Here is a 13,086-nt window from a genome sequence, read left to right as displayed (position 1 = left end):
ATTAATTTCATCATTTTGAATTCTGAAGCATGGATGTTTCTTTAAATATACCTCCCCCCCCCCCCCCCCCAATCAGTTATGTTCTTATGAAATAGCTATAATTTAGAAATTGAAGTGGGGTGCATCCAATGATTTCTAGATTGACAGTCATAGCAAATCTTAAGCTTTGTAAATAACTATGGTCTCAGGAAAATAATACACTACAACTCTTACCCTTTTTCTAGCAGTTTTTTAATAATATCTGTCTGTCCGTGTCTGGCTGCAAACATTAATGCTGTCCAACCTTTATCATTCTTCTGATCAACATTAACTGTACCTGAATCAAAGCATTGAAAGATCCAGCATTTTATAAATCTCAGTCAGTGTACATGTATTTGTAAATTTAGATATCTACATTCTACAAGTATTAACAAAATTCCACAAAAAATCACAAACAACTTGACAAAGCATAAAAATTAAGATACACAGTAATAAACCATTTGTAGAATGAACCTCTTTTGTCTTACATTTTCAACTAGTACATACCATTGAGGAGAAAAGAAAGTTCTTCTGTGTTTCCATTTTCAGCACACTCAAAATACTTGTCTACAAATGGTTTTCTGGTATCATCTGGTCCAGTTTTACTGCTCATACTAACAATACTGGTCAATCTGCTAATTATTTTCTCTTATTTTATTACATTCAACAATAACGATGAAGTGAAAAACATTTACAAGACTAATTTATGAATGATCAAATACAAAACAATATTAATACTTATTCACTTTCCACTATTTTGACAAAATACATCTTTTATTTATAATTTAAAAAATTATTGTCACACTTTTTATTTAACGGTATAAATAGTCTCTTCTGTAAATTAAAGTTGTGTGTATGAAAACTGGGACCCATATACATAACTCAAATTTAATGACAGCGTTTTTCCTTATATAACTGGTACCGATAAACGGTACCATTCCCAATGCCAAAAAATGTTAATTTTTCCCAATTTTGAGACTAAAAATTCCCAATTCAACTGTCAAGCAACAGACTACGATGACATCGTATTTCTTTTTAAATGAAGCATTGTACACGTTGACTATAATTGTTTCACTTCTGCTTAAATCGAAAGTAGAGATGTCGTAATATGGCGGGAACTGTGGTGTAGACAGCGTAGTGTCTTACGTTTTGACAAATTGAAAGCAGGAAAACATGGAAAATGTGAAAAAAGGGAAATTGATATGAAAAACAAAATTAATACTTATTGTTTATTCTTTAAAACACGGGAGTAATAGGTAATGAGGTTGGAATAAATGCTAAATAAGTTTCTGATCATTTGTTTAAATGACAGAAAATTCTCCTATGTTCTACTTCGATGCTTTTTTTCCCGATTGAACCGGTACCGGACCCTTTCCCAGTGGGCAGAAAAAAATCGCTGAATGAACAATTATTCTTCTTTTAACAGTGCTTAACAGTCTGTGCAAAAAATTGTATGTGTGTCAAAGGGAGAATCAAGGTGGTTTCGCCCCTATTACCTGTTCGCACTGAGTGGTTTCGCACCATTTCCCTGTTTGCCCTGAGTGGTTTTCTGCATTCATACAGTGTACTTCATGTTCATTTAAGCAAAAGTCATTTGATCACTAAGTGTTTAGATTAACATAATTATTGAGCACTTTAATTAAATTTAATTATGAGATGTCAATCAATACTAAATAATTATTTACGATTTTATCAGATAATATGAACTTTTCTTTAAAAAATATCACAAACAAGGGAAAAAAACCCAACTAAATTCATCTGTGTTAAAATATGTAAAATATATAAGTTTGTTTAATCATTTCAATTTTATTCCAACAATCTCCATCTTTTTCTTGAAGTTTGACATAAGTAGATTTACTTTATTAAAATCGTAATCAAATAGGTGTACTGTGTAGATCGCTTTAGAGACAATGAAAACGTTTCCCATAGCACACACGCAAAAACCATAAAACATTGAAGATTTGTCAAAACAAACTGCCAAAATGCACACAGGTATAATCGGGGCGAAACCACTCGCAGCAAAACCACCCAGAGCAATCAATAAATTTGGGCGAACCAACCCGCTAACCAAAGGGAGGGGCACACTAATTTGACAAAATATTAGCCTATGGCCAGACAAAATAGTTACTTTTAAACATATACATTTCTTTCTGGTTTCTAAATATGTATTATATGATACCTATCTTTAAGTAAAGATATAACAAAATTAAAAAAAGTACTCTTCTCAAAAGCTACCACGCACACAGATTTTTATTGCTAAATAATAATTATTTAGCAATAAAAATCTGTGTGCGTGGTAGCTAGCTTTTGATTATTTAGCAATAAAAATCTGTGTGCGTGGTAGCTTTTCAGGAATCCGGGATGTTTCGCGCCAATTCTGTTTCGCACTGAGATGGTTCGCGCCTTGATGATTCGCGCTGATTTAGGTGCGAAACATCTCACGATTTATTTTAAATATTCCATGACATTTTTATCCATTTTAAAAAATTGTTTATCAGTTATAAGATATACATATATAGATGTTGTGTGTTCAAATGCATGACTTAATAATACATGTATGCACTGCCAAAGATTACGGATCGTGTTCATCAAATATTCCATAAGGATTTAATTGTAATTAGTTGTAGATCGAAAGGTGAGAATTTATTAATTGACGTGTTGGTAGTCAAACCAGCAATAATTACTTAATTAGATGGCGGTATTATAATTAGCATGGTGTTAAAATAATACATAATTATATGCTATGTATACTTCAAACACAGACATAAATAATTATGTCTCTGCTACAAATATAATCTTCTTGAATTAAAAAAAATGTTTCAAAAAATATCAAAATTTACACCATATAACATGTTTAAAATCTAAAATTTTGCTGAACGAACTTCAGTAGGCTAGCACATATTTGTACAACAATGTGGGGCGAACCATCTTAGCGCGAAACCGAATCGGTGCGAAACATCGCAGCGCGAACCATGCTTAGGTGCGAAACATCCCGTTACCCTTTTGAGAAGAGTACATTTTTTATTTAGTAAATAAGAATGGTTCACATCCGTTCCACGCTATGAATTCCCTAAACTCTCTCAACTTAAATTTAGGAGAATTAAATACCTGTGAAGGATGCTTCTATGTTTATGTAAAGCACACAAAGCTTTACATAAACGTGCGACCATTTAGTGTTTTGAGCATCCAAAGTCCATTCTTTCGTTGGTTAAATACCACCGGAACGAAGTTATAGCACACTAAAAACAAAACCTGTATGATAATAGTCCAATTTCTCCGAAAGATCTTTAAAAAATCTTTCGTTGACCTAAAGATAGATAACAAAATTGATATGGATCTACCCATTTGATTTATATCTCGAATCACTGTTAAAAAACAATCATAAACTGATAAATGTGACATCAAATGGCAGGTGACTTCAAGAAAATCAACAAAGTATTAAAAGAGCCAAAAAAGAGATGATATCTCGTATGCTATATATATATATATATATATATATATATATATATATATATATATATATATATATATATATATATATATATATATATATATATATATATATATATATATATATATATATATATATATATATATATACACACACACACACACACACAATGTGTCAATGTGTTATAAGATTACTTAAGCAGTTATATCAGTACATATTAGTGAAGTCATTTATGTTTAAATCTTTAAGTGTATACATAATCATTTGACAAACAGTATAATATTAAAAGAGATGAATTGATCAATATATCAAATATATGTATTATTCAGAGGCGTAGTCACAAACTTAAAAGTGGGGGTGGGGGGCTCAAATCCAAGAAAGATCTAAAACGTGTAATATAAACAGCTGATAAAGAAATTAACAGGCCTGTAAGAAGCAATTTCACTTTGAGTGGGGGCACAACCATATATTTCCAGTTGGGGGGAACTATCAATTACCAAAATTCCTTGAAAAGCAAAAAAAAAAAAAAAAAAAAAAAAAGGTCATCAGACATTATTATTGAGGGGGCACAATGATATATAGTAGCTATGTTTTCTATAGTATTCTCTCTCTCTCTCTCTCTCTTTATATATATATATATATATATATATATATATATATATATATATATATATATATATATATATATATATATATATATATATATATATATATATATATATATATTACATCAAGAGAAATGCTTACTCAGTTGTTGCTGGAAATAAAATAAATTTGCCCTAAAATGAGGTTTACTATAATTTCAACATAGATGTGATTTTGTTCTACATTAAGTGGGGGGGGGGGCACAGACATACTCTTGCCCCCCCCATCTGAAAGCTAGTGCCCCCGCTGCCCCCCCCCCCCGTGACTACGCCTATGTTATTACATTTTAGAACGCATGCAATTCAAAACATTCATGTAAAAATTCACATAGCCTTCTAAAATGAACTGCATTGACAGGATTACAAAATACTTCACAATAATTTTCCTTCAACATGTTATCATTTGGATATATAGAAAGGAGAAAGGTAAACTAACCAGAAAGAAAACCCATTCTGTGGTGTGTGTGTGTGTGTGTGGGGGGGGGGTCAGTTTTCAGTTTGGTTCCAACGATCTCTTTCCGAGAAAAAAAAATTGGGATGCACTTCAGGGGGTTTGACCATACTACATCAAAAAAGAGGGGACCAGTCTTTCAATTAAATTAATAGCAAAAGCATGATTATTCTCGATAAAATAGTAGAGGACAGTCCCTGTCTCCCTACCCCTTTTGAATCTACGTGCCTGTAGTGTACGCCGTATATATAGAGGATATTCAATGTTTTGTGGTTGGATATGAAATTTATTTCACGAGTGGGACAGGATTTTTTTTTTTTTAATATTTTCACGAGTGCGAAGCACGAGTGAAAATACTAAAAAAAATCCTGTCTCACGAGTGAATTTAAATTCCATATCCAACTACAAACATTGAATTTTCTGTTTATATACGTTTTCTTCGATTTTCCATTTGCCTCTGTCTTTTCTTAACACAGTGTCAAACGCTGTGACGTCATAGTTGAGCGGTTGAGACGTCATAGCATTGAAAGCATTATAACATGTATTTTAGTGATTTGGGAAGAAATTGGCAGTTTTAGCTCTATCAAGATGGTTTAGTTACTATATCTCTTACTATCTTATTACAGGCCAGAAATTATTTTTTATTTACTTTGATATCCTTTCACACTGTGAGAGAATATCACTTTGGTATCCTTTCACACTGTGAGAGAATATCACTTTTATTCAATAACAGGAGCGGATCCAGGAATTGAAGTTAGAGGGGGCGCCAAAAGTAGGCAGGGGGTCTGGGGGCGAAGCCCCCGGAAGCTCCTGGATTCTTGAGATTTTGTAGGGTAAAAATGAGGTCTACCGAGTGGACATTTTTACATTTTCTCGACGAAACTATGATTTATGCTAACTTTGACAATTTTAGGGGGGGGGGGCGCCGGGTGCCCCCCCCCCCCTTAAATCCGCCACTGAATAAATAAATCACAGTATTTCACTGTTGAAAATGTAATAAATATATATATATATACTGTTCCTACTGTCATTTTTGCACGTGTCACATTTCTTAAAATGTTTACTCCCCATACAAGATTTATGTAACACATCTTTGATGCATTGCATTACGACCCTCCACAAATTCTTGAATACCACCCCTGTATCTATAATGAACCGTATGTCAGTTCTTGATTGTTATCCAGCAGATAAACATAGTAAATTAACTTTATAGGACAAGTGCGGTGGTGTTTTACAAATATCAGTACATTCTTATGTAAGCGAGCGACTGGAGTTGAAATAATACGATAAAACATCAAAGAATACAAAATTTCATAAAACTATAATAGAGTTTACATTTTTATGTTTTTTTTTCTTAATCCATTTTTAATTCAATTTTGAAAATCGCGCAAACATTTTACACCAATACTTAACGTGTCACATACCTTGTTAATACTCTCTCTCTCTCTCTCTCACACATATTTAAAAAATGGTCATGCATTTGAACTACGTAGACATAAAAAGGAATAACTGGATTTTTCTTAAAAGAGAGTTTTCACTCTTACATGCATATCTCGCTAGCTATATATTAGAGAATACGTGATGATTTAAAGTCCTAAGTGACGCAAACCATGCATCTACATAAACATCACTCAAAGTTATATACATGTATTTAACAGGAAAAAATTGAAGGAATTTTTGAAGCGATAAGAATTCATACAACTTTCACAACTGAGTGATAACGTACCGGGTATTTGAGTGACAGGTAGGTTCATTTAGTTACTTGATTAAAAAGAAATATTTTCTATTCTTAGAATTGGGATTTGCTTTAATTTTTTTTTTTAAGAAAAATCTATCTATAAATATTTTGAAGACAGTCAAATAAAAAAAAAGCCACGATTAAACAAACAGCGGAAATAAGTGGGGACACCGGACGTTTAATCCAGAAAAAACACTCGAGGTGACGTCAAATACCCCCAGTTGTGTTCCGCATGCAGATGGAAATCAGCAAGTGCGCGGTGATCACGGGAGGGGCCCAGGGGATAGGGAGAGCACTGGCCGAGGAACTGCTGGAACAACATCATAAGGTACTGTCTTTCCAGTTTTATCCTTAAACAAGTCTTCAAACTCGAAGATTTTATGTCATGATTGGATAAAAATAAATATTTCCTCAACTTCAGGTTAAGAATATTATGTCTTGACTTGTGATGCCAACATAAATTTGCAATAAAATACTTACATCTAATCTGTACATATACACACCTGTATAATGGTTCTTTTTCAGTAAAGTTACGCACCTAAATGTGTCAAAATATTTTCCTTTGTAACAAGAAACTGATTCATAAGCTAAATGCAAGTTATTTCCTTCATTCATGTAATTCACATATAACAAAGTGTTAAATTCCGTTACATTGTTTAGATATACTCGGAAACTACCGAATGACTCTATATTTAATGGACCTAATTACGGAATAAGTTTGAATTTTTTTATTATACAAGTATGTCGAAAATACACAATGCTTAAAATGAAATTTACCGTATTCTAATTATGAGTTAAGATTAAACGGAAATTGGAAGTATAGTTAAAATAACTGTTTTGCAAAGGGGTATTTGAGAGAGAGAGAGAGAGAGAGAGAGAGAGAGAGAGAGAGAAGCACAAATGGTGAAGTGTTATCTGTTAACTGCATGTTATCTGTAAAACTTCTATCTGATTTCAAGAACAGAATAAAGTGCATATATATATCCTCTTTTGAATGTAAATCACATAGGTAATAGCCACTTTCAGTGCTTAAAACTTGGAGACAACTTCACATTTTATTTCTTATCTTTGAATACTAAATATCTCTTAATAATATATTATTGAATTGAAACTCATTTTGTGCACGGATATTATAGATTCAGCCGACTGCCACTGCAGGATAAGGCATGGTTTTAATATAAACGTTTTTTTTTTCATTAATAAAGGTGTGTATTTTGGATATAAATAAAACAACAGGAGAGAAGACACGAGATGAACTTTTGCAGCAATATGGAGAGAACACGATTTTCTTTTTCGTTTGTGATGTGACGAGGAAACAGGATATAAAGAGTAAGTGGGGTTTTTTTTCATCACAAAATATAACCAGACCGTTAAAATCGGTGATCCACAATAAATGACAAAGTGCGTATATTTTCATATCCTTCGGCAACTTTAATTTTAATTCAAATATACAGGTCTCTTATGTACTTCTTTTCTGTAGATGCAGTCGAGCTGTGTGTAGAGTCCTTAGGCCGTATAGATATTTTCATTAACAATGCTGGGATTGTCAACGAGTTCAACCCTGAATTATCCGTCAATGTGAATCTGGTAAGTGTACTCTAAAGAAGGTGTGTAACTGCCAACAAAGGTGTGTAACTGCCAAAGAAATAATGTCAATAACCTTAGAATTCAGGTATTTCATGAGCATATAGCAGAAAGAAAATAATTCAGACTAAATGTATATCCTCCTACATCTTGTTCAAACATGACTGATAGCCCTCACAGGGTTACAATCAAACCGTACATCTTATCAAGTATCTACAGATATAAGCAACAGGTGCAAGTTTGCAGGTTAAATATCCCTCATGATAAAGCAAAAAGTGACCAGAAGCCCTCAACATAATTTTTCTAAAGACGTACAGACAGACAGGCGACCACTGTGATTTCAATTTTCCCTCATACAAAGTAAAATATATAGTGGAAAAAAATCCTAGCTGGCACGTAACGTTGTTTCGAAGTTTGAAAGTAGGTGGAATATAAGTTGCAACGGTGAGCAACTATAGTTCAACGTTGTTTTAGCGTCGTGGTTTCCAAGTTGAGACATCAATGTTTTTACAACGTTGAAATAACGTTGAAGATGCAACATATGTGTAAACGTTGAATGTTCGTTGATATTTTAACGTTGAATCAACGTTTAAAATTCAACATATTTATAACGTTGAATGTTTGCTATCGTTTCAAAGTTGAAACAACGTTGAAAGTTCAACATTGCCCCAATTTCATTTGCAACCAGAATTCAACTATAAATCAATCTAAGTTCAACCCATTTTCAACGTTTATTGAACGTTTATATTTGACGTTGAAACAACGTTGAGGTCTCAGCATTGCCTCAAATTTCACATCCAACCAAAATTCAGCGTTGATTCTACGTTGAAGAGCAAAGCTGATTCAACCTTGAAATGCCTGCTGGAATATTAGTTTACTCATAACACAAATATCCTGTTTAAACCGCTTAATTTTATTAAAACAGTATTTGTTTTTATTTTGTTTTATATTCAAACAACAACCATATACTATAAAAATCAAACGAGCCTTAATATCTAAACCATAAAAACGAACTGATATCTTGCTATTGTCTTTCAGACTTCTGTTATTATTTCTTGTGGGATAGTGGTTGAGTATATGCGTAAGGATAATGGTGGTAATGGTGGGATTATCGTCAACGTCAGCTCAGTGGCAGGTGTGTTAAATAATGTTCTCAGTACACTGTAAAATAACAAATAAGAGACTTAGCTGTATACAGTAAAATCTGTAGTAAAATCATAAGTAATAAGTGAGTCAAACATAAGTAAGAAATGACTTACACTGTAAAATTATACGTACATGTAATAAGTGACTTAAACATAAATAAGAAATCGCTTATATGGTAAAATCATAAGTAATAAGTGACTTAAACATAGGTAAGAAATGACTTATACGGTAAAATCATAAGTAATAAGTGGACTTAAACATAAGTAAGAAATGACTTTACACAGTAAAATTCTAAGTAATAAGTGGACTCAAACATAAGTAAGAAATGGCTTATACTGTAAAATCCTAAGTAATAAGTGGACTCAAACATAAGAAAGAAATGGCTTATATGGTAAAATCATAAGTAATAAGTGATTTAAACTTAAGTAAGAAATGGTTTATACTGTAAAATCATAAGTAGTAAGTGACTTAAATATAAGTAAAGAATGACTTATACTGTAAAATCTGGTAAGAGGTAAAATGTTGATGTACGTCACTTGACGTTCGATGAGTTCTAGGTGACATGACTCACAGTCCTTCGCCTTGTGTCATTTAATGGTAGTTGCAAGTTTATTTTAAACATTCACTACAGTTTAATAAGAGTAGGCACAAACTCTTCATATATTACAATGTATTTTATTTTTTCTATAATCTGAAAATTAATTTAAGAAGGGAATATGTGGATTTATTAAATTGAAGGCACGTGTAATGAATTCCTTTACCCATGAATATGGAAAGTCTTGAGAAGACTGTACAAGTATAAAAAAAATTCTTAATTGTTCTATAAGGCCCTTGAACTGTTTCAATTTTTTTTTTATATTTGTACATCAATTAAGCCCTATCGAATATTGTGCAGTCTTGCTACATATAGTCACATTTATGGGCCACTGATTGACTCTTGTGAAGAAATCTGAAAAACCTATTTATTACTGAACTTATCCATAAAATTTACAGCCCTGTTACTTGTTGTCTTAAAAGCCGAGAAAAACAAGAAAATCAGAAGAACGTAAAAATCTATGTGTAATTTTCTTATTTTTGTTACATATATAGGACTTTTATCAGTACCGTTTATGCCAGTTTACTGCGCGACAAAAAGTGGTATTATAGCCTACACAAAGACATTAGCAGTGAGTATTAATATATTAGCCTCATATTGTATGAAATGTTTATTTGGGAAAAAATATAATTATGAAATATTATAAAGAATTAAAGAAAATATTTCTTTTGATTTAACTTCTTAGAGCAACCTCGTATCATGACAAAGAAAGTCCCAATAAGCGAACAATATGCATGTATTAGTTTGTTTGTTTGTATGTTGTTTAACGTCCCTCTCGAGAATTTTTCACTCATATGGAGACGCCACCACTTGCCGGTGGAGAGCTGAAAATTTTGTCCTATACTCGGCACTTACGGCCACTGAGTAGTGAGGGATCTTTTTCGTATAAACGGGACCTCGGTTTATACGGTCTCATCCGAAGGACCGGTCTCCATGTCCCACAGTGGGATTCGAACCCGCGACGTAAGGATCAACTCCTTACTCCGCGACTCTAGAGCAGACGCTCTAACCACTGCGCCACGCGGGCGACTGCATGTATAAGTGATACATGTACTGCTCACTATATTTCGATCCTGGACCATTTCCAAGCAAGTCAGATAGAGAAAACCCCTTTGATTTCATACATTCCTAACACAAATACAACTGAAGAGGAACTAGAATGTTCATGACAATCTTACAAACAAGGACACCGTCAATTCAGATGTCATTGTAAAGGTCATATTATTTAGACATCAGAAAGCAAAGTTATCACCTCTAAATCTAATATGCACACTTTTTTCCAAACAGAAATCGCCGAAGACCGAGGGCCAAGGAATTGTTTTATGCTGTATTTGTCCAGGATTTACCGATACAGCCATTATTCAGAATCTGGAAGATAAAGTTTTAGACGCTACATTAGCCCAGAAAATGTTGGAGCAATATGGCGTGTTAAAGTATGTATCATACTTATATATATATAATTTCGACTTGCATGCATTTATTTGACTATTACACTCACATTTAAAAATAACTCTCTTTTTTGTAGAGTGAAAACTGTTGTTGATGGTGTGATAAAGCTTTTAACAGATCAGAAAAATGGAGGAATCTTAACAGTTACTTCTAAAGGAACAGAGTATTTACCTGAGAAGCCTTGAGACCCGCCTTTATTTAACTGCTGCTTGTTGATTCAATTGGAAATGTCCTGTCATGTTTTCTTACTCCAATTATCTACTACCATTATTTTTTTTTTTTAACTTTATATACAAATAAACAACAAATGTTAAACGTTAGTTTCTTTTTCCTATTTTATAATTAGAACAATATTCATTACACATCAATTCATATCGCTTCATATCTTCTACCTTTTCAAGAAAGGCAGTGTATTCACAAAAGGCTTGAACTTATTCATAAGATTGATCCATAAACTGTTTATCTGGTCACACACCAAGTAATACACCAAGTAACAATGTGTTCACATTTGTTATTAGTTAAATTATATTCCAAAGATTTCAATTTGTCCATTGATCACGTGTTCTCCGAATGATTTGATCAGGGGAATAAGGATTAGTTTTGTACTTAAGGTCAGACGACACGTTCCTCAAATATGTATTTTGTATACCTTGGTATTATATAAAGAATTATTCATATTTGTCATTCTCTTGTGATTTTTTAATTGTTTTCAATATGTTTAAAAAAAGTACACTAAAAATTGTGACATTGGCAATTCAAATGATTATCCATAAGGATTATATATAAGAAATATCACCCTCAAGTATCTTGCTCAGATGCCTAGTACATGCAAGGTACCTCAATTTTTGGTGAGGAAACTTGTTTAAGTAGTTAAACGTAAATGGCAAATTCTTAGGAAAAAATTATATATTTTTTAGGAACGTGTCGTCTGACCTTAACAATAAACAGACAAGACTTTTTAGCATTAGCACTTTCAAATGTTTCTTCTTTGAGTCGTCCTTTTGGATTACTTTGTCAAATCGTTAATACAAATCTCATTACTCCATACAACACGTCCAACTCATTGCCACTTTGTGGATCACAGTAAAATCAGCAGTTATGTCGCCAATTTCTTTATATCAACAATAATAGAATGATTATGTTGGTACACTAAAGATAAAAGACATTTGACTTAAGAAACGTATAAATAATTTGGAAAAGATTTATTCTCAACTGTCACACCACTTTTAAAGACATATTTCATTTCTACAAAGTGTGGTTGGACGAAATCGTTTTTTTAAACTACACATAAAAAACAAGATGAATGAGACACATAATCTGTTTTCTGAGCAATTGTACTTTTTCAAGTAATATCAAATACGTTCAATGGTTTGTTAATATATCCTAAGTAAATCACTGATTCTCAAGAAGTAGTTATCATTATGCCTATATCTTTGCTCACTTAACACTCTCTCATGGTCCATCGACAGTAAAACTGTTATTGGAAATACACCAGAAATGTTCTTAAATAAGATGCACAATATGTTACTTATACAAAATAAAAAATCTTAAGCACATATTGACTTTAAAAAACCACCACCTTTCAGCACCTGAGGAGGTCATTCGTTCGCTCTATAGCTGGCCACCATGCACTGTAACTTAACGTCCAAATTTGTTTTTTAACGTATGTACTTTCATTAGGTCTGTGCAAGAACCAAAATGGTCAATATGGATAAAGTAATGATAGAGGATAAAATTATTTCCATAATACATCAACGAACAGACCATGCTAATCTTCTACATAAGGTACCTGAAGTAAATTAACGTATTCAAATTATTTCATATTTTTATGCATATATTTCATTTCTTTGAAAACACGATTAAAGAAATAACATCCAATTCAAATGTTCAAAACGTTTTCTCAATATAATTATATATGAAAAAAAAGTGAGACAGACGTTTTATTTTCCCATAACTAAGAATACAAGATTTTTCTTTGTAAATTTGCAAAACAGTAAATACTAGCTCCTT

General features: G+C 32.5%; 2 protein-coding genes across 4 annotated transcripts in view; one reads left to right on the top strand and one right to left on the bottom strand.

Moving 5' to 3' along the window:
• The window catches only part of LOC133185377 (NAD-capped RNA hydrolase NUDT12-like), a 36,775-nt gene extending 33,530 nt beyond the window's left edge, over positions 1 to 3,245 (bottom strand). For 2 of the 3 annotated variants that reach the window (XM_061320540.1, XM_061320539.1), the window contains exons 1-3: positions 3,127 to 3,245; positions 526 to 653; positions 214 to 316 (exon numbers count right to left, since the gene is read on the bottom strand). In XM_061320540.1, coding sequence (XP_061176524.1) covers positions 214 to 316; positions 526 to 653; positions 3,127 to 3,188 — 293 coding nt within the window. In that variant the 5' untranslated portion in view covers positions 3,189 to 3,245. The remainder of the gene's footprint in view (positions 1 to 213; positions 317 to 525; positions 654 to 3,126) is intronic. The other variant, XM_061320541.1, reaches the window with a different exon arrangement.
• A 3,272-nt stretch (positions 3,246 to 6,517) lies between these two features.
• On the top strand, positions 6,518 to 11,352 carry LOC133185957 (15-hydroxyprostaglandin dehydrogenase [NAD(+)]-like). Its single transcript, XM_061321243.1, has 7 exons — positions 6,518 to 6,630; positions 7,508 to 7,631; positions 7,783 to 7,889; positions 8,925 to 9,021; positions 10,122 to 10,198; positions 10,915 to 11,060; positions 11,153 to 11,352. Exons 1-7 carry the CDS (start codon positions 6,535 to 6,537, stop codon positions 11,259 to 11,261), a joined length of 756 nt encoding a protein of 251 aa, XP_061177227.1. The 5' UTR covers positions 6,518 to 6,534; the 3' UTR covers positions 11,262 to 11,352.
• Positions 11,353 to 13,086: the final 1,734 nt, after the last annotated feature.

This window comes from Saccostrea echinata, unplaced genomic scaffold (genome assembly GCF_033153115.1).
Source record: "Saccostrea echinata isolate AGI-Se365-2 ecotype Australia unplaced genomic scaffold, CSIRO_AGI_Sech_v1 ptg000012l, whole genome shotgun sequence".
Classification (NCBI taxonomy): Eukaryota; Metazoa; Mollusca; class Bivalvia; order Ostreida; family Ostreidae; genus Saccostrea; species Saccostrea echinata.
The sequence above is the reverse complement of the archived record's forward strand: the minus strand, read 5'-3'. Positions and strand labels throughout refer to the sequence as shown.